Source organism: Taudactylus pleione, unplaced genomic scaffold (genome assembly GCF_031769625.1).
Source record: "Taudactylus pleione unplaced genomic scaffold, aTauple2 ptg000563l, whole genome shotgun sequence".
Taxonomy (NCBI): domain Eukaryota; kingdom Metazoa; phylum Chordata; class Amphibia; order Anura; family Myobatrachidae; genus Taudactylus; species Taudactylus pleione.
The window spans coordinates 1549180-1575310 of NW_028284965.1; the positions used below are offsets into that span (position 1 = coordinate 1549180).

Consider the following 26131-nt stretch of genomic DNA (forward strand, 5'->3'; position numbering starts at 1 on the left):
AGAAGCCAACGCCCTAGTTATTAAAGAAAAGGCAGCTGGTGCCGGTCATCTCCCCCTCTCATCTCACCAACAAGTAATCATGGAAGCATCTGTTCTCCTATCCACCGTCATCCTGTCTGCGCTGGTAGCTACAAGTAAGTCCTTTCACGGTGTGGATGTAAGTTCTATTTTATATTTTGCAGTCGTACAGAACAATTAATGTGCAGTAACTCGGCTGATGCTTGTAGTGCATGAAAACGTGACATCATCTGTATTTTGTACAGTGATCTACAGTAACGACATAAAAAAAATATTTGTAAAATATATTCATTCTGTCACTTACACATTTATTAAGTTATTTCGGCAACAGGCTTTTTACACTTGTGGAAAGAACTGTTTAGAACATGAAGTCATTTCGTATCATTGAATAAACTGAACATATTGTGGTGGAAATTGATTATCATCAGCATTTAAAATCAGTTTTTAATAGTTAATATGTGGTGAGTAATACATGATATATAACCGTTAATATGCAGTGAGTAACACATTATAAGTTATTATGCAGTGAATCATTATAAATATCAGATATGTAGTGAGTCATTATAAATATTACTATGCAGTCAGTAATACTGTACATAATAAATAGGAGTTATAATGCAGATACTGTAATACATACCTTAAAAATATAGTACATGATAGATAATATTATAGTTTGTTACTTTCTCTGCTGAAACCGTTAAAGGGTCTAAAAAGTGCCTCCTGAGTAAATGTTATAAACGTCCCTTTGTTCTGAGAATCTTATTTTGGGGATTTTGTAGTCTCTGCTCGGAATAATGCTGAGTGTAAAATTCCATTTTTCCATTCATCTGAAGAAAGAAGAAATGTGGTTTTTTCGGTTTTTCTGAAATACAAACACACCCTGACATAGGGGTTCTGAGTCTAATCGAGTCTTGGTTCGGAACTGAGTCCCGGCTGGGTTCCCCTGTTAGTTCGGAACTCCCATATAAATCTAGAACTTGGGTTTTGGATTGCATTTCTAATCTGTAGTGTGTGTCTGTATTTTATTCTAGGCACTGTCTCTTTCTCTAAGCCGTTAACTCTCCAGACCAGTGAACTTGTCGTTTGTGTTCTTGTGTGAGCTAAATTTAGTCATGCTTACAAGGAACATTCCAGTGGAAAACTATCCAGTGCTTTGCCAGAAATTCATAACAATCTTTCGCTGGCACACAGTGTAAGCTATCTAGAGTGCAGAGGAGAGATCACACTATAAGTGAGGAGTGGTGGATTGTAATAAGGGTATTTAGGACAAAAGCCCAGAAGAACCTATATATGTACAAAAATGTAGGGATGGCCACCGATGGTCGATGCTTTTACAATCGATGGCGGAGATGCAATGGTTCCCTGCTATTGATGGCACAGAGCCCCGCAGTGTATTTTGTTCTTCCCCCTACCTGGCGCCTGGAAACATGGAGTATAGCTCCGCTCCCCACCACTACCCTCGAAGCCGTGCTCCCAAATATGATTGGCCTGCTGCCCAATATAGCAAGGCTGACTAATAGAGTAGGACTGACCATCGGTGGGCAAAACCATTGATGGTCTCATGTTGATGGCTATACACCATCGATGAAAACCAGTGACTGTACCATCGATGGTTAACCCATTGATGTCCATCCCTACAAGAACGATGACTGCACAGCCTGCTCTGTCACTAGCAGCCTCTGGTGCAAATCACTACCTGGGAACGGTTCTCAGTCACATGAGCATTATATACAGTGCTCGATCAGAATACGGTTTTCCCCAATGCAGAGGGATTGATACCATGTTTGGGTTGCTATGGAGTTATGGTTACACCTTCAGGACTTCCTCCAAGTGGTGCTGGATATACAGTATTAGGGCAGGTGAAGACATTATCTGTGACTCATAATCTGGCAAATTAGTTTTGTTGCTCCCAGTTGTTTTACTTTTGCAAACAAGATGCACATTATGAGCAAGAAAGACGTTCTGCCAAGTCATCTGGGACCTGGAACGCAAAGAGGGGCTATTTGCAGCAACTTGAGCTACAGTGTACGAAGACACATCTGTAGGTCACTGGGTCTCATTCAGACCTGGTCGTTAGATGCAAGCGGTCGCTCTGATTGAGGGCGGCCGCTTGCATCTTGAAGTGCGGCCTCCTGGTCGCTAGCTAGGCTGTGGGCTACCACCCACAGCTTAGCGACCGACCAGGGTGATGGTCACGAAGGTCAGGACCATCGCGACCATCGGAGCTTGCGACGAGACACTAAGGTTGGGTCTCGGCACTCGCAAGCCCCAGGGAGCTTCCTGCTCTGATCGAGCAGGAAGCTCCCCACTGACATCATTGCTGATGTCAGTGGGGCCACCCCCAAATGGCAAGTGTTCCATCGGGAACGCCTCCATTTGGCCGGCCACCCCCACGGCCCGCCTTCCAAGCGGGGCGAGCTGTCAATCAACATCGACAGCTCACCCCCTTTGGTGCGAGACCCGGAGCGGCCGTCGCTAGCCAGGTCTCGCGCATGCGCACGTCAGAGCCGGCTCCGACCTGCGCATGCCCAGTGGGCAAACATCGACCCGGTTGCGAGCGCTCAGCACTTGCGACTGGGTCTGAATGAGGCCCACTGTTATTAGTGCTTGACTATCATATTAATATCGGATAAATTGGAGACATGGAAGACATCCCTCTATCGCCTCCCAGTGGCAAATGAAAGGAAAAAAGTGAAACAAATTGTACAACTACAAAAGGGAAAAGTAAATCAAATAATACTGTCTTTAGAAGTAATGTCAAACACATTGGAAGGTTCTGGCCAGTTAACGTCTTGTTTCATTGACTTTATTTATTTTTTGATCCAATTGATGTAATGTGATTGCTATATAAAGGATTAGGTGCCTTCCCTATTGTCCAATCTCTCAATTACTGTATGCACATTCAATGAATAAATAAAATGAACTGTTGTTGGAAGATACTATAGTATGTATACAGTGGCTTGAAAAAATATTCAACCCTCTAAAAAGTCAACAGATTTGCCTGTATTACATATTACATTTGCACAGATTTTTATTATTATTATTATTCCAGATAGTATTTTTTTTTTTGTAAACCAGATGGCTCGTAAAGTCAATTTTCAAACTCTGAATTTATTATTTGTCTTCAAAAATAAAAAATAAAAAACCTGAAGAATGCTGCTTGCATAAGTATACACATCCTGCAGACAGGGGCGTCTTAAGAGAGGAAGGAGCCCGTGTGCACTCCGTGCGGGGCCTCCTCCTCTCTCCCCGGTGGCCAGCAGCCTACTGACGCGGCTGGCCAGCCACCGGAGCATTAGTAGACTCTGGGCACTAGATGTGCCCAGAGTCTACTGCCCATGCGCAAAGCATCGGAAAAATGGCAGCGGCGGCCATTTTCCGGTGTTCTGAGCAGTGCTGACCCCCGACGCAGGACCACGGACAGGTGAGTTTAAAATAATATGGGTGCAGGGTGTGCGGTGCAGGGCCCCCCTGGACCCGGGGGCCCGTGTGCCCCGAACACACTACACCCTCTATAGATACGCCCCTGCCTGCAGACTAGTACTTGGTAGAACCGCCTATTGCTGCAATGACAGGTGAAAGTCTGTAGGGGAAAGTGACTACTAGATTTGCACAGTGTTTGGCAGTATTTTTGCCGATTCTCCTTTGCAGGTTTCTTCCAGGATGTTCAGATTGGTTTAGTGATACCTGTGAATTGTAACTTTCAAATAGTGCCAGAGATTCTCAATTGGATTGATATATACAGTATCTGCACTTTGACTTCACCACTGTAGAAAATTCACTTTTTTGTTGTCCCTGTAGTTTACACCATCCATCGGTTCCCATACCCAGTCCCCGCTGAGAGAAAGCATCCCCACAGCATGATGGTGTTAGGTTTATGCAACACATGGTGGTATATTTACTAAAGTGAGAGTTTCTAGAAGTGGAGATGTTGCCCATAGCAACCAGATTCTAGCTATTGGCCTCTAGAACAGGAATGGCCAACCTGTGGCTCTCCAGCTGTAGTAAAACTAAAAGTCCCAACATGCACTGCTTCAGTTTTGCTATTAGGGAATGCTGAAACTGTGGCAGGGCATGCTGGGATGTGTAGTTTCACAACAGCTGGAGGGCCACAGGTTGGCCAGGCCTCTGCTCTAGTAGGTGCTAGATAAATGTTAAGTAGAATCTGACTGGTTGCTAAGGGCAACACCTCCACTTCTAAAATCCCTCACTTTAGTAAAAACACCCCCTAGTGTTTAGAATTGGTGTCAAAAAGTTCCATTTTATTCTTATCTGACCAAAAACCTTAACCCACACTTTAGCTAGGGCACTGCTTTGATGGGTTTTTTCTTTTCAGTAATGGCTTCTTTTCAGCCACCCTACCATACAGGCCAGTTGTATGCAGTGCTCCTGATGTGGCTGGCTGACTTCAATATAGCATACCTCCCAACATGACCCTCTCCAGGAGGGGCACAATGCTCTGGTCCTGGACTTCCCTGGTAAGAGGTGGGGCTGCAGCACAGTTCAAAATTCAAATAAGGGAGTCACACCAACTGTCATTTCACACACTGCCAACATCACTGGCTGGGACTGGCAGTTGGTGTGACTCCCCTATTTGAATTTTGGACTGTACTGTAGCCCCGCCTCTGGAGCCGCCACCAATCATAAATTACCAGGGAAGTCCAGGACCAGAGCATTGTGTCCCTCCTGGAGAGGGTCATGTTGGGAGGTATGATATAGGAGGTTTGGGGCTAAGATTCTGACTTGGGAGCAAAGCAAAAAAAGAGCAAGTGACTGCATCTGGGCAAAACCATGTTGCACACTGCAGGAGGGGCAGATGTAAAATGTGCAGAGAGGTTTAGATTTGGGAGGGCGTGCCCAAACGCTAATTTAATTTGCAGCTAAAAGTACTGTACAGCTCTCCAGCATTTAATATAAATGTTTTTGCACTCCTTGCATTGTAACATTTTGTTCCACATACAAGGTTACTTGCTGTTTTTACTTTGCTCCCATTTCAGAATCATATCCCTGGCTTATTGACTTCTGAATGCAAGTGTAAGGGCAGGGCCGTAACAAGGGTGGTGCGGAGCACTGCAGGGCAGGGGACACTGTTCGGCCTGTCAATTTTCTGTTTGTAATCATTCTCACTTGTAGCATCTCCTGGCTGCCCCTATCTCCTCTCTGGCTGACTCCCACTCCATCTGTCCACCTCCCAAGGACATTCAGTCATCCTCTTTTATTTACACAGCCATTTTAAAATGCTGTCATACCCGGGACTCAAACCTGTCACCTCTCACATGGCAGTCAGCTCCAAGTGTAAGGTGTCTATCTGCCCATGAGACTGCCATCAGAAATTGTGGAAATGTTGGTTTCGCATCTTATGTCCTTATTTGATAAACAGGGTGGGGCACCAATGCTCTTTCTGGCCCAGGGAACCAAAAAGTCTAGTTACGGCTCTGTGTACAGGGTCTTATAAATGGTTACCTAATGAATGGGGAAGAAAGTATTATATAGGATATATACAGTTATTTCCTGCTACTCTGTATACTTTAATATCACTATTAGGGATGTGTGCTAATCCCCTTGTTTTGGCTTTGGATCTGGATTCATATTTGTGTGTTGGTTTTGGATCTGGGTTTTTTTTTTTTTTAAATTGATAAAAACTTTTTAAAAAACAGCTAAAATCATGTAGTTTTTGCAATCCGAAATTCAGATTTAATATCTGAATTCCGAGCTGCGGGAAGATCAGAAGCGCCACTCAGATCTGTCCAGATCTCCTGAGGAGATCAGAAGTGCAACTCGGATCTGTCCGGATTCACGAAATTTGGGTGGATTCGAATTTCTGGAGTACCGAACCGCACATCTCTAATTACTACCATGAACTATACTGGGATAATGGAAGAAACAAAAATCATAATAAAAACCAGAGAAAAAGGGAGAGGTCTCTTAGGGGCAAAATACCTATACATCAATGTAAGTTGTTCTAGGTTCATAGTGGAAGGGTTAGATAAACTCATTAGTAAAAGGTTATGATGTATTTAACTGCCTGGTTGTAAGTGCTACAATCATCTATTCTCCTATATAGTGTATTACTATTGCCACCATTTGTCTATTGCACAGTATAATTACAACTGCTATGACATGCATGTTGACTACTTTTTCTTTCAAAACATACTGTATGTACCCTTTTGAAGACAACAAGAGTGATGTGAGAATTTTATTCTGTCACAATTTTATGTGTAATAACTTCTGTTCCTACTAACTTGAGATACTGGACCTTATTCAGAGTCGGTCGCGAGCGCTGAGTTCTTGCAACCGACTCGATGTTGGTCCACAGGGCATGCGCACGACGGAGACGGCTCCATCGTGCGCATGCGCGAGCCCCCGCTAACGACGGATCACCCGTCGTTAGCGGGCTCGAAGCAGACGGAGCGAGCCGTCGATGTTGATTGACAGCTCGCTCCGTTTGCTGGGCGGGCAGGGGGCGTGCCCGGCCAAACGGAGGCGTTCCTTTCGGAACGCTTGCCGTTTTGTTGGGTGTCCCCACTGACATCATCAGTGATGTCAGTGGGGAGCTTCCTGCTCAAACAGAGCAGGAAGCTCCCTGGGGCTTAAGGTTGACGAGACCCTACCCTAGGGTCTCGTCGTAAGCCCCGATGGTCGCGATGGTCTTGACCATCACGACCATCTCCCTTAGCGGTCGCTAGAGCTGTGGGTGTTAACCCACAGCCTAACGACCGATATGGAGGTGGCCGCCCTGTTTCTGAGCGACCGCTTGCATCCTACGACCGCCTCGGAATGAGGCCCACTGTATCTGTGTTTTTCTTCCACTTACAATTTTTTTTAAGTAATTTTTATTTATTACCAGTTATTTATATAGCGCATATATATATTCTGCAGTGCTGTACAGAGAATATTTGGCCATACACATGGAGTGGAGGTTACACTCTATATTCTTTATATATTACAAGTATACTCTATGATCTCTACCACAAGTAGACACATACACACTAGGGACAATTTTTGTATGAAGCCAACTAACCTACCAGTATATTTTTGGAGTGTAGAAGGATTGAAGGAAACAAGAGCACCCGGAGGAAACCCACGCAAGCACAGAGAGATATATAAACCCCACACAGTTAGGGCCATGGTGGATATTGTACCCACAACCTCGGTGCTGTGAGGCAGTAATGCTAAGTATTGGACCGTCCATGAAATCCTACATCTGTGAGCTTGACCACACACCCCCCCAAAAAAAAAAGGTAGCATCATGAGCAGTGGTGGCTCCAGAAGTGGGCCTGCAGTGCAGTCCAAAATTCAATTAGGGGAGCCACACCAACTGCCACCCCAAATACTGCCAAACATCCCTGGCTGGTACTGACTGGCAGTTGGTGTGGCTTCCCTTTTTGAATTTTAGTCTGTACTGCAACCACACCTCTGGAGCCTCCACTGATCATGATGGATAAAGATAAAGTCAATGGTTTGGAAGAGGTAAATAAGTGTATGATGAATCTAAATTCAAAACAGGAAACAAAACTCTGCTGCACCAACAGAAAAACAAACATTGGTGGGAGTGAAGACTTTATAAAGGAGGCGTAGAGGTGAAACCTCTAAGTCCTAAGTTACTCGACCCCAAGCACATGTGCTGATTGCAGTAAGTGATAAATACTGTAGTGTTGCTGAGGTTAGTGTTGATGGTGGACTTCAGCCTTTCATCTGTAATTGGTATTGCACTTTATCCTCACACAGTTCTGTATTTCAAAAATAGTGTTTTTCAACGCCAGTCCTCACGCTGACCCCAGTAGAGCATGTTTTGAGAATTTTCATCTGTGGAAACAAAATAATTACTTACCCTGCCAAGTCACTTGGCATGATTAGTGAAATTCTGAAAACCTGAGTTGTTGGGGTGTGTGAGGACTGGGGCTGAGAAACATTTAGGGTGTGTATCAAATATGAACTAGGGCTATGAGTAAAGCATCCCTGCACTCCAGGTTAGTTTCAGCACATATTTTAGCGGGATGTAGTCAGCATCCCGGCGTGCGGGATGCCGACGGTCTAAATACCGGCACCGAAATCCCAGTATACCGACCGCCTGCATCCTGAAGGTAAATATCGGGGGGTAGGTGGAGTTTTGCGTTAGGTAGCAGGGTTTGGGGTAAACATTAGGGGGTGGTATAGGCACCAGGGAAGGAGTGTTAGGATTAGGGTGCGGGGAGGGGGAGGTTAGATTTAGGCACCGGGGAGGGGGTCTTAGGTTTAGGGTGGGGTGAGAGGGAGGTTAGGTTTAGATTAGACACTAGGGAGGGGGGTTAGGTTTAGGCATCGGGGAGGGAGGGTTAGGGTAGGGGTAGGGAAAATACTTACATGCGTTCCTATGGGTGTCAGGATTCTGGCTGTCAGGATATTGGTAATCTGAACAGCGGCATCCCGACAGCCAGAATTTCATACCCAACCCATTTTAGCAATCCTATTTTTCGATGTAGCATTTGTTCTCTCTACCTACCCCCCTAGTCTTCTCCTTAATGCTCTTGTTGATGGCCTAGGAAGTAAAGTGTCCAACAGTAGAGAAAGGCTTGGGCAAACTGGAAACTTAGGGAAAAAAGTGGCCAGCGAGGTTCATCCTACTCTATATAGATGTATAATGATGTATCTAGGTGATGTTCCTTCCATGTAGTCTAGTCTTCCAGTCCAACTGGCAGTCTGTGGCTTCTTGTGGCCCAATACTCACTAAACGAATCACCACGTGGCCCAATACTCACTAAGCTGATCACTGCCTTCCAAAAAGATCATCTTTAACATCTCCTGCTGCTGTGACCATTCTGATGATCTGATTGGCTACATGTTGTTCTATCCTCACCCTCACTTCACATCTCTAAGCATTTTGATGGCACCAATTACTTTATCCATTTCTAGTCAGTTGACTAGGAGGAAGTAAAGGATCATTGAAAAAGTGGCTCTTGCCCTAGTCAAAAGTTTTTTTTAAATGTTACACAAATTGGCTTTACTTACAGATGTGTCCACATACATACTGTATATCCTCCATGGGCTGCAACTTGTGTTACACATAATGCGTGAGTGCCATGCGATTCGGTAGCGCTAACCATCTTTTCATGCAACTTTTCCCCCCTTAAATTGCATCTTATTTGCAAAGTGATGTGAATAGGACACACAAGCAGCTTCTGCTGATAAAAATGTTTGGAGCCCCAAGAAGCCCTGTAGGGCTGGCCGAAAGGCAGAGCAGCGGCTTCCACTAGAAGCCGCTCTCCGCTGATCGCAGCCCGGACTGGTAGCCCCAGGGGGAGGAGATATCTCCCCCTGGCTGCCTACCTTCAACGTGACTGGCAGGTGGTGCTTCCAATGGGAAACCACCTCCAGTCACAGTGAAGCCAGTGCAGTCACGGACTGCACTGGCTAACTGACTGGCTCACTGAAGTGGTGGATTTTACTGGGGGGGGCGGCTGCAGCCTTGCAGCCTCTAGGTAAGATCTGCCACTGATCTGGACCAGGCTTGCCTACCCACCCGATTTGGTTGGGAGCCCGAATATCGGGTGCCGCTACCGACCCCACCAAAAAGGCAGGCAAGCCTCCTGGCTGCCGCCTGCCCCCCTGACTACTTCTAGAAACTCCCGCAGCGGGGGGGGCACTATGACGTGATTCCCGCTGAATAGTGTCATCGTGGCTCCACCCCCTGCTTCACAATGCCTTTATTTTCGGCATTGTGAAGAGGGGTGGGGCCACAATGATGCGATCGTGCAGTCCCGCCCCTGTCCCCACCTCCCAAGCAGCATCATAGCCCGGCCACGCCTCCCGCTGTATGCAGACATTCAGCTCCCTCCCGGAAGGAGGAGTTGAATGTCAGCAAGTATGATGTGGACACATATTTAAGTAAAAATGTGCTGTGGTTGCTTCAGCTGTCAGTTAAGTTAAAATGTGTGGTTGTGGCTTCAGTTGTAAGCACTAGGGTTGGCCTTATCCCTGGCAAAGGTCACAATGGCCCAAAAGTACATTCCCAAGAGCAGGAATTATGACTAAACAGTATAGTAAGCAGGGCTGTAATTCACATTGTGGTCACTCGCAACAGGTGCCAGTCATGGGGTGGGGAGTGCCACCTACACAATAATAACCAGCCACCACACACAATAATAACCCCTGGGGGGAGCTACAGCCACAAGATACCTGGAAAGGCTCTTCACAAAGTACCCAAGTCTTGTCTTTCGCTTCAAACTCGTGGCTTTGGGCTCTCTCACAGAGCCTCCATTTTGTTATGGCCCAGGCATGTTGTTGTGGCATCATGATGTTGTGTTTATGATGTACAGTTCAGTAGAGGTTTTAGGTAGGCTAGTCCTCACTTTGCAAGGGCTGCCTGTGCCCCTAGATACCGTACTAATAGGAAGTGCAAAATCAAGAATTCTTATCAAATTATCTTATTTAAAAAAAAATGTTTAGTGTTTATTTTATTCTAAAATTATTACTGAAGAGATTGTTTTACCAGTAAACCAAGATATTTGTGTCCATTTATATTACAGGTGTTTCTATGTCATGCATGCAATGTCAGGTAGAAGGCGAACAATCTTGTACAGGAATATCACAGATGTGCCCCCCTGAATCTGATGTATGTGTTTCGACTCTGGAATCTAATTCAATAGGTACGCTGTAGAGAAATGACTTTAAGAAAACGAAAAAAGGCACAAATGAAAATGTCTAAAGATTACAAGCACATAGCCTGCTCTCATCTTTCACTGCGGAATATATTTTTTTTTGGAAGCCATACGAGACAATGCAAATGATTTCACTCAGCAGCAATGAGTCACCTGGATGTGAATTATTATTGCAGTTTGAGTAAAAAAAAATATATTTATATAATAATATAATTTTTTTAAATAATACTGTGTGAAGTAATATCTGAAATAAAGGTTTAAAGACCTGCAAAAATACATGAAAGACGTGGGACCCGCTGGAAAAATCGTTGTGCCCCATTTTAATTAAATAATGACACTGTTTAATATAAATTAAAAATATAAGCTGTAAATGTATTATGAAATCTGAAAATGTAAATGTCTTAAGTCATTAGGAAAATTCCACAAAATAGGTGAAAGTTGTTAAATGAACTCTATGAATGTTATAAATTCTTCTAAAGCTGGGTACACACTAGACGATGTGCAAACAATGCGACATCGTTAACGATTTCCCTTGAACTTCCGGACAGACAATAAAGTGCATACACATTAGACGATTTAACAAACGATCAAATGATTTATCGTTCATCGTTTAAATAAATTCATCGTTAACAATATGTCGTTTGCTCCCTTAAAACTTGTTTGCTCTCGGCCGGGTGGTCGCACATAGCGTTTGCAGGGCCGTGGCTAGGGTGGTGCAATCTATGCCTCCGCGCAGAGCCCAACATTGCTGAGGGCGGAACACCGGCCGCCCACCATCACGTGTCATAGTATTTCTCTCTTCTTTAATCTGGCACCGGGTGGCCGCTGCTGCAAGTCCGCGGCGCCCAGCACAGAGGAGGCAGACAGCCGCAGTCTCCCTGCCTCCTTCTGACGTCCCTGCAACCTATTGGGACAGGAGAGATGTCATGACGTCTCCCCGCCCAAGGCTCCCAGAGTTCAGTTAGGAGCTGCTGGCTGCTGTGTGGTGGGGATGGTTGGCAATATGTATATTATCTGTAATAGAAGAAAATACTGCGGAACTCCAGTCACATTTTCACCCTTTCCATTGTGGGGGGGGAGGCACCAATGAACTTTCTCGCACAGGGAACCAAAATATCTACTTGCGGCTCTGATCGTTTGGTCATGCGTACACATTCAATTGTTAACAATATTGGCAGATTGGGCTGCACGTAGAGATGACAAAAGATGTGTCTTATGACGCGTGAGAGAGCGCAACGTACACGATATAGTGCGTACACACTAGACGATGTGAACAATATATCGTATGATCCGGCCGATATCGACCAGATTGTATGATATATCGTCTAGTGTGTACACACCTTAACACTGAAACTGGTTCACCTCAAATTGGAGGTAATAAAACTTGAAGGTAATTACTGTACTGGAGCATACACACGGTCAGATATGTCAGATGAACGATTTGCAAACGATTGAATGAGTTCAGCCTGTATTAAAATGAATGAAATCGACCAAATCTGACTGCAAACACATCAGATGTCAGATATCGTTATCTGACAAACTGGAACGCGCATCGTCCATCGTTCATTGTTGCCCACATGTCAGATTTTTCTTTCAGATATTTTTAAAATCGTTATCGTTCAGATCTGAAGAAAAATCTGGGCCTGATTCAGAGCCGCTCGTAAGCGGCCGCTCGCTCACTCCGAGCGATGTTCGCACATATGCGTATGGGTCGTAATGCGCATGCGCCAACCAGTCAGTGCGGTTGGAAATCGTGTGCTCGCAAAATAGCGAGGGGCTGGTAATTTGAGTGACAGGATGAGGCGTTTGTGGGTGGTAACAGGGGAAGGTGCTTGAAAACGGGGAGTGGAGATCTGAACGCAGGCGTGCCAAACTGTCAAAACGGGCGTTTTAAGGGTGTGCATAATTAACAAAGCAGCGTCATCGACCGCGTCACTTGGTTGTCTTTTAGCCTGAACTGCTCGCATGATTGCGGTAGGAAAATGCTACCACAAGAATAGCGAGCAGTTCATACGCCTTTCGATGTACTCGATTAATCTAATAAATAGCGGAGATGACGTAGGATGCGAGTGGCCAGGGGGCGTCTTTACAATATAGCGAGCGCATGTTTCGGACGCTCGCTCAGACATAGAGGCGTCAACAGACCGCAAAGAGCGAGAGCTCAATTTAAATATCCGGCCCCTTTTTCAGAACGAGCGACCGCAAATAGCGTCCGGCTCTGAATGAGGTCCTCTGACCGTGTGTATGCACCATAAGTAGTAAATATTAAGGGGGCATCTTATGATGCCATTCATGTAGTTTTACTATATTCTGTTACATGTACAGTAGTACCTTTTTCTGCTCCACAAATATATTGTGCTACGAGCCCCGTTCAAATGAATGAGAAAACCTCTGCAATGACTTAAAGAATAAATAAAAATGGCCAGCATGCGATCTGCCTAAAATCCATTATGAGAAGAACAACTAGTATGATGTCCCCTGCTAATGTAGTAACCAGCCCCACGTTACATTGACTGGGCCGGTCACACTACAAACTGCTGTACGGTAGCTGGGCAGATAGAATATCTATACAATACAGACCAACCAAAAATAAGGTGGAAAGACTGTTTGCTTCCATCTGACAGTCTTACAGCTATCGCCTGGACTGTTTTTATGACGTACTGTACCTGCATCTAGGGATAATGCTTCCCTGGGACACAAACTCATTGGAGACTATGGGCTTGATTCAGAAAAGATCGAAACTGCGATTACGCACGCTATCAGCCGGTTGTGCACATCTGCGAATGCATCATAGTATGCGTGCGTGCGTGAAGGGCTCACTGTGATCGGGGGTGGTCGGCGAAATGCAGGCGTGCATACCGTTACAGGGGCGTCCATAAATTATCCACTGCGAGGGCGTATGCAGCTTCAGCTCCCAAAGCGTGCGATGAGGTTAGCAATTTCCGGATTAAGCTCTGTGGGGGCGCCTGGGCAATAAACATGTGGGGGCCCCTATCAATAAAAGTTATATATATACACATATATACACATATAGTAGTTGTACCCCTTCTGCAATGCCCCCTGTAGTTGTACCCCTTCTGCAAAGCCCTCTGTAGTTGTGCCCCTTCTCTAATGCCCCCTGTAGTTGTGCCTCTTCTTCAATGCCCCCTGTAGTTGTGCCCCTTCTCTGTTGCCCCCAGTAGTTGTGCCCCCTGCAATTCCACCAGTAGTTGTGCCTCTTCTGCAATGCCCCCAGTAGTTGTGCCCCTTCTCCGATGCCCCCAGTAGTTGTGCCCCTGAATGTCTCCAGTAGTTGTGCCCCTTCTCTAATGTCCCCTGTAGTTGTGCCCTTTCTCTAATGCCCCCAGTAGTTGTACCCCTTCTGCAATGCCCCCTGTAGTTGTACCCCTTCTGCAATGCCCCCTGTAGTTGTACCCCTTCTCTAATGCCCCCTGTAGTTGTGCCTCTTCTCTAATGCCCCCTGTAGTTGTGCCTCTTCTCTAATGCCCCCTGTAGTTGTGCGTCTTCTCTAATGTCCCCTGTAGTTGTGCGCCATCTCTAATGTCCCCTGTAGTTGTGCCTCTTCTCTACTGCCCCCTGTAGTTGCGCCCCCTGCAATGCCCCCAGTAGTTGTGCCCCTTCTTCAATGCCCCCAGTAGTTGTGCCTCTTCTTCAATGCCCCCTGTAGTTGTGACCCTTCTCTGTTGCTCCCAGTAGTTGTGCCCCCTGCAATTCCCCCAGTAGTTGTGCCCCTTCTCTGTTGCCCCCAGTAGTTGTACCCCTTCTGCAATACCTTCTGTAGTTGTACCCCTTCTCTAATGCCCCCTGTAGGTGTGCCTCTTCTCTAATGCCCCCTGTAGGTGTGCCTCTTCTCTAATGCCCCCTGTAGTTGTGCGCCTTCTCTAATGCCCCCTGTAGTTGTGCCTCTTCTCTAATGCCCCCAGTAGTTGTGCCTCTTCTTCAATGCGCCCTGTAGTTGTGCACCTTCTCTAATGCCCCCTGTAGTTGTGCCTCTTCTTCAATGCCCCCTGTAGTTGTGCCTCTTCTTCAATGCGCCCTGTAGTTGTGCCTCTTCTCTAATTCCCCCTGTAGTTGTGTCCCTTCTCTGATGCCTCCAGTAGTTGTGCCTCTTCTCTAATGCCCCCTGTAGTTGTGCCTCTTCTTCAATGCGCCCTGTAGTTGTGCCTCTTCTCTAATGCCCCCTGTAGTTGCGTCCCTTCTCCGATGCCCCCAGTAGTTGTGCCTTTTCGTCAATGCCTCCTGTAGTTGTGCCCCTTCTGCAATGCACCCAGTAGTTGTACCCCTTCTGCAATGCCCCAGTAGTTGTACCCCTTCTGCAATGCCCCCTGTAGTTGTGCGCCTTCTCTAATGCCCCCTGTAGTTGTGCGCCTTCTCTAATGCCCCCTGTAGTTGTGCGCCTTCTCTAATGCCCCCTGTAGTTGTGCCCCTTCTCTAATGCCCCCTGTAGTTGTGCCCCTTCTCCGATGCCCCCAGTAGTTGTGCCTCTTCTGCAATGCCCCCTGTAGTTGTTCCCCCAGCAATTCCCCCAGTAGTTGTGCCTCTTCTTCAATGCCCCCTGTAGTTGTGCCCCTTCTCTGTTGCCCCCGGTAGTTGTGCCTCTTCTCCAATGCCCCTTGTAGTTGTTCCCCTTCTTCAATGCCCCCTGTAGTCGCACACCCTAAAGTAGTGTCCCCAGTACTAGCTACCCCTCCCCGCCCACACCCCTGACTTACCGGTCTTTGCTCCACACCATCAGGGCTTCCGGGTCCCGCCGCCACTACTGCTGCCCGCTGCCTGATGGATCTAACTGGATCCAGTAAAGGCGCCCAGGCTCCTCTCATCACGGGTGATGTCATGACGTCACCCGCGCAATGCATCACTGGGAACTCCACCGCTCCCAGTTACCTTTCAGTAAGTTGGTCACGAGCTACATGCGGAGCTCCGCGAGCTTCCAGTAGCTCGCAACCAACCTTTTTAGCTGAACCTGACCAAGGGCATGTGGCCAGAGGTCAGGGACAGTGTGTGGGGACCCCCGGGATGACCGCCCCTGTCGCCCTGCCTTTAACCAGCCCTGATTACGGATGCGAGTAAAGGGAAGTGGGCGGCCTTATGTTGAACTGAGACTGCATTGCGATCGCAATGGATTTGCATTTTTTCGCTGTGGATCTGCGTGCGATTATGGAGATGCAATCGCAGTTGCGATGGGTGGTGAATCAGGCCCTATAACCAGAGGTGATCACAGTCCATTACAATGCAGTGTGGTGGTTATTAAACCTGTCAATGCATTTATTAATAACGGAATGGCAATTACAGTTTGACATACAGTATTACACACACGTACGACTTGGTCTATATGCAGCAAACTGTCCATACACTGCTTTACTACTGTATGTGTGGGCTTATAATAACCAAGTGTATGTCAGTTGTGATGTTCAGAAATCCACTCTGCACATCGATCAAGTCACAGGTTACCCAAATTGGGTGTCTTGTTAGTAATACCCCTTTACCACCAAAATTCCGGGTCTGACCCGGACTTGGAACAGAGGGTCTCATTCAGACCCGCTCGCGAGCGCTGTTCGCTCGCAAGCGGGTCGATGTTACCCAAATGCGCATGCGCATGACGGAGGCGCCTCCGTTGTGCGCATGCGCGAGACCCGGCGAGCGACGGGGAAGCCGTCGCTCGGGGTTTCGCACCAAAGGGGGCTTGCTGTCGATGGTGAGTGACAGCACGCCCCCTTTGGTGGGCGTGCCGGGGGCGTGGCTGCCAGACGGAGGCGTTCCCATGGGAACGCCTACCGTCTGGGTCCGGCCCCACTGACATCACTAGTGATGTCAGTGGGAGTGATTTTGGCTCTGATAGAGCCAAAATCACTCCAGGGCTTGCGGTCACCGAGACCCTACCACAAGGGTCTCGTCGCAAGCCCGATGGTCGCGATGGTCTTGACCATCGCGACCATCATCATGGACGCTCGCATAAGCTGTGGGTGGTAACCCACAGCTATGCGAGCGCCCAAAAGGCCGCTTTTCAAAAAAAAAAAAAACACGCCCTGATTCAGAGCGGGCGCTTGTTCAGAGCGTCCGGCTCTGAATCAGGCCCAGAGTTCCTATCCAGATCAGACCCGGAATTTAGCCGGAGTCGGGTCTGCATATACCCGGCTTTCCTGGAGTGAAAGTGGACGCTTGGAGATGACATCATCTCCAAGCACCACTGAAGCCGGACCAATCGGCTGGCTAGCAGCGCGCTCCAGGTCATCGTGACCCGGAGTGCGCTGTTCTCACAGCAGGGTTTCACGGGCTACGCCTGTGTTAAACCCTGCTATTTACCTGGGTTGGATTGCCGGGTCACTCGACCCGGCTATCCAACCCTCTCCCCTTTTACACCAGGGAGCTGCCCGGGTTAACCCTGCAATAACCCAGGTTTTAGCTCCGGTGTAAAAGGGGTATTAGAAAATATAAAATGATTTATTCACTGATCTGTCATCCTCATTATCATTCCTCTGCTTAGGAAAATACGTGTTTACTTAGATTTCTATTTGCAGGTGGAGCGGAAAAGAAAATGTTTCGCAGATATTGTGGGAGCAGAAATATGTGTATTCTGTATGGAAGTTACAGCGTTCCCAATGGTAAAATTAAATTGAGCAGCAGCTGTTGTTACATTTCCAACTGCTCTCCACCCACTCCTATTTGTAAGTATCTGATTTTTTATGTTGCTGGCTACACACACTCCAATGTTGCAAGGGATAGCGCCAACCAGCCCAATATTGCTGTGTATACGATTACACAACAAGCACGATGTGTGAGATTATTGTAACCGATTGCATAATTATAGAGCATACCTGTTAATCCAGCCAATTGGAAACACCTGAGTGCCAAAATTACCAGAAGGTGAGCAGCATTCAAGCACTACCCATGGGCTGGATTCAATTAGTAATTTACCACGTGAGGAAAAGGGAGGTTGCCTTGGGCTTTTATGCACAAAGCTATTCAATAACAACCCCTTGGGGCTAACAAGCGTTAACCCATAGGTCCCGGGATAAGTACCCAGAGCTATGGGTTAGCAGGTTAGCGGCACCAGTGATAAGGGCATTTACCGCAGATTAGTCTGCATTCTGCACTTAATGTGGATTTCTGCAGACTAATCCGCATTAAACTGCAGCCTGTGGGTTAATTACTGCAGCTAATTGAATCCGGCCCCATGTGCTCCGTCTTTAAAAATACATATTCACCTTCAGTGGCATTTAAAACTACCCCAATTTAATATGTGGGAGATATATTTAATTAATGTATACTACACTAAAGGTGGGGTTGTCTTTTAAAAGCTATGGATTACACCAAATACAATCTATGGATTACACCACATACAATCTATGGATTACACCACATACAATCTATGGATTACACCACATACAATCTATGGATTACACCACATACAATCTATGGATTACACCACATACAATCTATGGATTACACCACATACAATCTATGGATTACATGAAACCACTCTAGTTGTCCTTTGAAAGCCCTGCATTTTACCAAATCAGTCTGGTTGGAGACAGACAGTAAAAAGGTCGACAAGCAATAGGTCGACCAGATAGTCGACAGTCAATAGGTCGATGGGGACAAAAGGTCGACATGTACAAAATGTTGACATGTGAATGGTTTACACAAAATGGTCGACACATATTGTTGTTTTTTTTAGAGTCAGGGTTAGGCACTCACCGGAGGGTTAGGCTCTAGGTGGAACAGTTAGGTTTAGGCAGTTACCCCGATGGTTAGGATTAGACACTAAGGGGTATATTTACTAAAATGAGAGTTTTTAGAGTTGGAAATGTTGCCCATAGCAACCAATCAGATTCTAGCTATTATCTTCTAAAAGGTGCTAGGTAAATGTTACGTAGAATATGTTTGGTTGCTATGGGCAACATCTCCGCTTCTAAAAACTCTCATTTTAGTAAATATACCCCTAAGAGGGATGGTTAGGATTAGGCACCAAGGGGAGGGTAAGGGTTAGGATTAGGGTAAAGATTAGCGTTAGAAAAAAACATGTTGGCCATTTTTGTGTCGACCTTTTGACCCTGTTGAACTTTTGACCTCGTCAGCCTAGATTCATGTCTAAATTTTGTTTGTTGCCCTTTTGTATCGGTCGACCTTTTGGTTTGGTTTTGCCTTTTAAATGATTGCCCCTGTAAGCCATTGGGCAGACTCGCCAGGATCTCGCCCGTGCTTGCAAGTTGCAGGCCATTACATTTACCCCAATGTCTCTCAACTGCTCTGGCTATAGCGTGGGTTTAGCTTCCATAACAAGAAGGACCCCCAAACACTGAGGTGCTCTACCCGTGGGGCCTAGCGAGGTGGACACATATGGACAACAGCTGCAGTGCAGAGATAATCATTTTGAGCGCCAGACCACCTCACAACAAAACTTTATTGACTGTTCTCTCCCTGCACACTTCTGCCCACTTTCTCCTGCACATTACTCTGAATAAATGGTGACTCATGATAGGTTACAAGCTCCCTTCTCCACCAGCACAATACTTATAATAGTTATAAATGGATATCGTACCCCAGCACATTCGTATGAATAAATATCACAGCATCAAATAAATAGCACATACCAAGTGTGGCTGGTCACAGCGTGACAGATCACTCTTTACATATGCAGACATAGGGGTAAATTTACTAAGATGGGAGTTCTATTAAGAAATGATGTTGTCCATAGCAACCAATCAGATTCTACTTCTCATTTATCTAGCACCTTCTAGAAGATAATACCTGGAATCTGATTGGTTGCTATGGGTAACATAACTTCTTAATAGAACTCCCATCTTAGGCAATTTACCCCATAGAGTAGACTCAGCATTGGAAGTTCTGACACCTCATCTCATGCACATCAGAGAATCCATTCTCATGTGTACCATTCCCATCACAACATGAGCCTCTTCTCCATATGCCACACTGAATGGACGTTATTCTAGACTGTCATAGCTGACATCTCAATATCCAGAGACTTTTCTTCTGACTATGTCGGCAATTCCTGCGACAGTTGAACCTTTCACTGCCGGTCTCTCTTACATATAGATACAGCTAGACAGGTCTCACTACCCATCAGAAGTCCATTCTAATTCTGTTGCCACCTTGCAGTGAAACACCCAACCCCCCCCCCCCCCCCATCACAATGGGAATACTCCTCTGGGTACTATACTTTACTTACTGGTGTCCATTTTCACATAACATGGGGGCATTTATATCATGGGTGTCTCTTCCTCTTCTCCTTACAGGAGGTCTCTCACTGACCTCTACTGTGGCTGTGGCACCCAGTACCCCTCCCCCACCTCTGGTGTTACGTAGAAGCCTCTTTCTTGTTGCAGGGTATTACTCGCTTCTTCCTTTGGTTGTTACTGCCTCCTTCTCACAATGATTATAGTTGCAGACTGTCCTGCACAAGACCGAGTTCATTCCCATTTTCATAACGGCTTTTTCCAAGACCTCTTTTTCGTACTGGCGGCTTCTTTCTTCTCAATGCAATGGGGAGGGTTGACTCCTGCTCTCATACACCCCAAACTGGCAAGCGTGTGGTAGCCGCTACGCACCCCTTCCAAACATTGGGTGTATCCTAAGAACTTCTTACCCTGACTTCGTCCCTGGCAAAATGGCATCCTCTTTTTCTGTGGGGAACCCAGAGTCATGATAGACTTTGATCCCCTGCATGACAAGCCAACTGGTCCCTCGGTCCAAACCCTTTGGCCTGACATTCTCCCCTCTATCCATGTTGTTCTGCAGGCTCCTCAAGTCACAGACTTTGGGGGGATTTAGTGATCTCCAATAGCAACAACAGAACACCCTGTCTACCATAAGCCCCAGCTTCTATGCACTGTTCCCAAAAGAACGCTTATCTCCACCAGGACTTTGTCTATTAATATGGCTTCCATGGCCAGGGCGGTCTAAATTTAAAGACCTAGCAGGGAATGACAGGGATCATATGGGGCTTTTACCGGACTATCCTTTCCAAACTCAAACACCTACAGGCCCCTTCCTACCTTCCTGCTTGTATGACTCTAGACAAATTGGTTGGCCTCAGGCCTAAACAATGGAATCCCACTTAGATTAACTAAGAGGCTTGGTATGGATAAGGATTGGACCAAGCTTAAAATAAATACCCAAACCCACCAGGACACATATAAGAATGTAGAACAGCAAAGTCCTACATGATACAATTGTATATGCAAGGTAACAGTGGTGTCATTCTGAACACAATGATACATACAGTTATGTAATGTACTGTCTGTGTGATTTAGAAACTGCGTGAAAATACCGTGGTGGGTTTTTCATTTTCTTAACATATAATCTCTTCTTCATTATAAGTGCCCGCTGATAACACTGAAAAAAACAAGATTTCCTGTAAGGGCTGCCCTACTGAAGAAGGCAAGCCATGTCCTTCAGATGTCCCAATGGAATGCACTGGAGATGAAAACACCTGTATCTCTGTGACTTTAACTGCGTCAGGTACCGTTCCTCAAATTATTTATTATTATCATCTAACAGCCCAGAAATAGATACACCTGGAAAGGAGTATTACTAACTCTGCTAAGGACCCTACACAGTTCACATTTTCCAGGTTACCTAGAAGGTGCACAGGTGTATTCATTACTCACTGACACATTTTAAAAGATTCACAGGTGGAGCTAATTATCGAAAGTATGCAAATCCACGATTGCACGGCAAGGCATTAGCACGCCCACTATGTCTTGGCGTGCGATCGCAGTGTGTATTTAGACACCCACCAGCCTGTCTTAAGACGTCCACTTATGCATGTCATCTCCAGGATGTGTATGCAACCATCGGTAACATAGAGGACCATCGGAAAGCGAACGCAGCACTTGCGGCTGACCATACCCTACCGCAAGCACTGCTAGTGCTTCAGTGTGTAAAACAAACATGTGACGTGTACTCAGGGCCGGATTAAGCCCTTGGGGGGCCTGGGGCATTTAATACAGAGGGGCCCTCCCCCTCTTCTCAGCACTGCCCCCTGGCTTTGCCTGCTGTGTGCCTCCTCCCCCAAACACTTTCATGAGGCAGCAGCGCAGGCAGGTGCTACCTGCACTGGGGGCAGACTTGGAAACCTCCTCCAGGCTCCATCACCAGCAGCAGCGTGCCATTTTGTCATGTTGCTGCTGGGAGAGCTGCTGCTGGCAGCTGAGGCTGGAAAGGAGTAGAATCGTCCTTGGACCTGTGGCAAACACAGGAAGGGGAGGGTACCTATAAATTATATATATATTTATATATATATAATTATATATACACACACACACACACACACTGTACATGAAAAGTCATGCACACTGATTGCAGCTAAATAGATTATCTTTTACCTTGTAGCCAATCAGGTCGGTTTTGATGATATTGGAAATTCAGCAGCACATACCTCATTGAGAGACAGGAGAAGACTTATGGAACATATTGTAGGTAGCGCATAATGCTGCAGCCATTACCCTGGAGGGAAATCCACCTCCCAGACAGACAGTGGAGCATGGTGCCCACACTACTCACCTCCTGAAGTCAATAGCAATGGCATTGTGTAATGTACAGTCTCCCACCGACACTGGCTGCTAACTTGCAGGGGCTGCTGCGTGCGAGTCACAGTCTCTGCAGGGTAGAAACAGAGGAACTGGCATCCGCAGTGGGTTGATAGTAGAATCTATCCAACCTAACCATCAGCGGTGCTCAGGAGCTCGCTGTGATTGGGAGCTGAGTGGAAGGCAGAAAAGTCACATCGAGCCCTGGTTACATGATAGATTCAAGTCAGAGAGCTCTGCTCTGAGGAGCTGCCGCCTGCCACGCATGCGCAGCAGTGCCGATCAAGCACCGCAGGCAGCGCAGTGACAGTCCCCAGCCGGTGTGAAAAGGAGTGTGTCCCATCGGACAGCAGTGCAAGTACTCGCTCAAGGTACCTCTGAGTATGGCTGGGAAGGGGGCCCCCTAAGAAAGGGGGGCCCGGGGGTACTAGCCTCCTATGCCCCCCCCTTAATCCGGCTCTGCGTGTACTATGACGCTGCGTCTTAATTATGCACACCTCTGAAACGGTGTTAAGATGCTCAGGCGCACGTGTGTTCGCACCACCACTCCCCCGTTTCCATCGACCATCCCCAGTCACCACCCACAAACGGCACGTCCTGTCACTCAAGCTAGCGAGTTGGCTATGCGCAGCGAGCAGACACTTCCCACTCGCATGGATTAGTTTGCGCACTGCGATGCGTATGCATGCGCAGATTGCAAACATCGGCAGGCTGCGTGCGAACACAGCCCAGGGCGCGGGTCTGAATCGGGCCCATAGTTCAGGAAATATATTCAGTTACAATGTAGTAATGTCACTTTATGTCATTTTCACAGGGGAATCGTACATGTCTAAGGGTGGATGCTCCACACCAAGCCTGTGCAACAGAACCTATGACGTGATGGATGGAAGTATGAAATCACAAATCCACATGTCTTGCACAAATGGGAGCGTCGGTCTTCAGCAAAGTGTCTTTCTGTTCCTATTTTCTGCCAATTTACTTTTTAAATTTATCTGGTAAATCCATAAACTATATGCACAGCCTACAGAAACACAGAACGGAATTCAATGATGGCGCTGCACGGATCGTACGGCATAAACCTGATGTGCCGCAGCAGAATCACAATACACTCGTACATTGTAATGTCTTTAGAAGTGGATTATAATACTCTTCACATCCTCTTTCAAAGAAATTGCAATGTACATCTGAAATGTGACTCCTGAGCGCTACATAAGGTTTGTACGACTCCTCCAGCACCATTACTGGATTACGCTTTGCAGTTTTGTATACTGTGGTTGAGGTGAACGTGAACGTGGTTTCTCAGTCAGGCTGCAGTGTGTCTTATTGTAAAACAGATGGAGTTTACTTACTTTTATCATCACTATGGGTACATTGGGGTAGATGTATTACAGTGGCACGTACCATGCCGCTATAAAGCTTCCCGCTTCGCCTCTTTACCGAGGTGAAGCAGGAAGCACTACCGATGAGATGTATAAACATCTCATCGGCCGGAGAGGGGGAGCGTTAACTCCCGTTAGAGACAGCACTAGGCTGATGCGCTGTGTCTCTTCCCGGCCGGCTCCACTGAGCATGCGCGGGATCTCGCAAGTATCGCGAGATCCCCGAGGGGAGCCGGCAGCCGCCGCAGCAGGGACAGCGCTGTCCCTGCTGTGGGGATAGGCTAGCGCCAGGCTGTAGCTGTCGATAACGACAGCTACAGCCGGCCGAACGGTCACACGTTATGACCGTTCGTACATAGCCCAGGCTATCGGCGCTGCCATCTTGTAGATAGCAGCGCCGATAATGACAGGAGCCCATAGCGCCCCTGTCATTTACCGCCCAGACCCCCGATCATACATTGGGGAGAAGCGGTATCAGCGCACATAACGTGCGTTGATACCGTTTCTGGGCTTCATACATCTACCCCAATGTGCTACATGTAAGCTCTTCTAATTGTGCACACAGGTACTTCAGATATGTATTATCACTATAATAGTGCAAATCATTTACCCTTCACTTTTCCACCACTCTAATCACCCAAATCTCACCTTTTATGCATGCATCACTCAGACTTCAATAAGCAGTATCTTTAGTAAATGTGGCTGGTCTGAATGCTTTGCCCCAGGATGTACAGAGATGAACATACACACATGGCTTTGCACAAAAATCTTTTTTATTAGTTTAATGAAAAACTTTTTTTAAGGGCCTCACTACTGTACGTTTTTTGATGACGTTTACGAAAGAACTTCAACTCTTTTCTTTTTTTTTTTTCCTCTCTCCTGTGTGTGGTATGGGCAGGGGTGGACTGAGGGTTTCAAATAGGCCCCCCGGCATTCTTCCCACTGGAAAAAAGGGTGCGGCCATGTGCCTCGGGGTGTGGCTATGCAGCTGGTCTCTTCTAAACAGAGCGCCGGGAGGCGGAGCTGCTTGGCCAGGCTTCCAGACAGTCGGACCGGCCCACCAGCCTTTCTGGCATTTTATAGAGTTGCCAGTCCGTCCGTGGGTGTGGGGAAGGGTCACGGGGCCCCTTCACAAAATCTGAGTCATATCTGGACCCATGCTGCGGCCCTGTACAGTAATTTCATCACGCAGTGCTTCTGATGTAGAAGACCTCTTATACAGTATATAAAGTATACCTCCCAACATGACCCTCTCCAGGAGGGACACAATGCTCTGGTCCTGGACTTCCCAGGTAATTTATGATTGGTGGCAGCTCCAGAGGCGGGGCTACAGTACAGTCCAAAATTCAAGTAGGGGAGTCACACCAACTGCCAGTGAGTCCCAGCCAGTGATGTTGGCAGTGTGTGAAATGACAGTTGGTGTGACTCCCCTATTTGAATTTTGAACTGTGCTGCAGCCCCACCTCTTACCAGGGAAGTCCAGGACCAGAGCATTGTGCCCCTCCTGGAGAGGGTCATGTTGGGAGGTATGTATAAAGGCTGTGCTTCCATGGTCACATAAAGGGAAGGGAACCTGCTCAGAATGTTTAGGTCACAGAGAGCTCTGGGCTCCAATTTGGTTTCTGTGGCCGCAACCAGTCTGCTACTGTACCTCACTGAGTATGTTTAGGTCAGCTAGGCCCTGTATCCTTTATCTCGCACAGTCTATAAAATGACAGTTAAAAGCTGTTTGGTTGCTATGGGCGACTACTCCAGTGTTTTCTTTAGAAGGTTTGATATATTTCAGTGTCTTATTTATTGACCTTTTGGATATAAATCTATTGCATGGGCTGTTTGAGTTCTTGTTGTAAGAGCCGTGAACGATATCCTATTCTTGGTCTATCTTTACCACCACTACTGTCATTTTAAGATCTATCTGAATAACGCCAGCGAGATTACATTTACTGAGACGCTGTTTTGAAATAATAGCTACAGTACAGATCGCCGGCTTCCTCCATCTGATATTACTGTAATCACACTACACACACAGCAACAGACCTGTCCCTGGACCACACCAGTACTAAACAGCCCTGTGGCCTCATACATACTATATAGGGCCAATCAACCTCCCTGACTTGTCTTATCCATTTATCTCCCATGAATGGTACACAAGGCTATATATCTATATATATCTATATATATATATATATACAGGTTGAGTATCCCATATCCAAATATTCCGAAATACGGAATATTTTCAGCATGACTGAGATAGTGAAAACTTTAATTTTTGATGGTTCAATGCACACAAACTTTGTTTAAGACACAAATTAATTAAAACTAAAGTATAAAATGACCTATAGGCTGTGTGTATAAGGTGTATATGACACATAAATGAATTTCATGTATGTACACATACTTTGTTTGAGGCACAAAATTATTGAAAATATTGTATAAAATTACCTTCAGGCTGTGTGTATAAAGTGTATATAAATCATAAATGCATTCTGTGTTTAGATTTGGGCCCTATACCTAAGACATTTCAATATGGTATGCAATTATTCCA

The 26131-nt window shown here is 46.5% G+C and overlaps 1 protein-coding gene across 1 annotated transcript; it reads left to right on the forward strand.

Annotated features, from left to right (window-relative positions):
• On the forward strand, positions 1-24846 carry LYPD8 (LY6/PLAUR domain containing 8). The gene is made up of 5 exons (XM_088453030.1): positions 1-134; positions 10524-10643; positions 17174-17320; positions 20997-21137; positions 23022-24846. The coding sequence occupies exons 1-5, from the start codon at positions 80-82 to the stop codon at positions 23204-23206; spliced, it is 648 nt and encodes a 215-aa protein (XP_088309156.1). The 5' UTR covers positions 1-79; the 3' UTR covers positions 23207-24846.
• Positions 24847-26131: the final 1285 nt, after the last annotated feature.

Coding starts and splice junctions, on each gene's coding strand:
- LYPD8 (XM_088453030.1), top strand. CDS start 80: ATGGAAGCATCTGTTCTCCTATCCACCGTCATCCTGTCTGCGCTGGTA. Junction 10,644..17,173: donor TCTGGAATCTAATTCAATAG/GTACGCTGTAGA, acceptor TTCTATTTGCAG/GTGGAGCGGAAAAGAAAATG. Junction 21,138..23,021: donor TGTGACTTTAACTGCGTCAG/GTACCGTTCCTC, acceptor TCATTTTCACAG/GGGAATCGTACATGTCTAAG.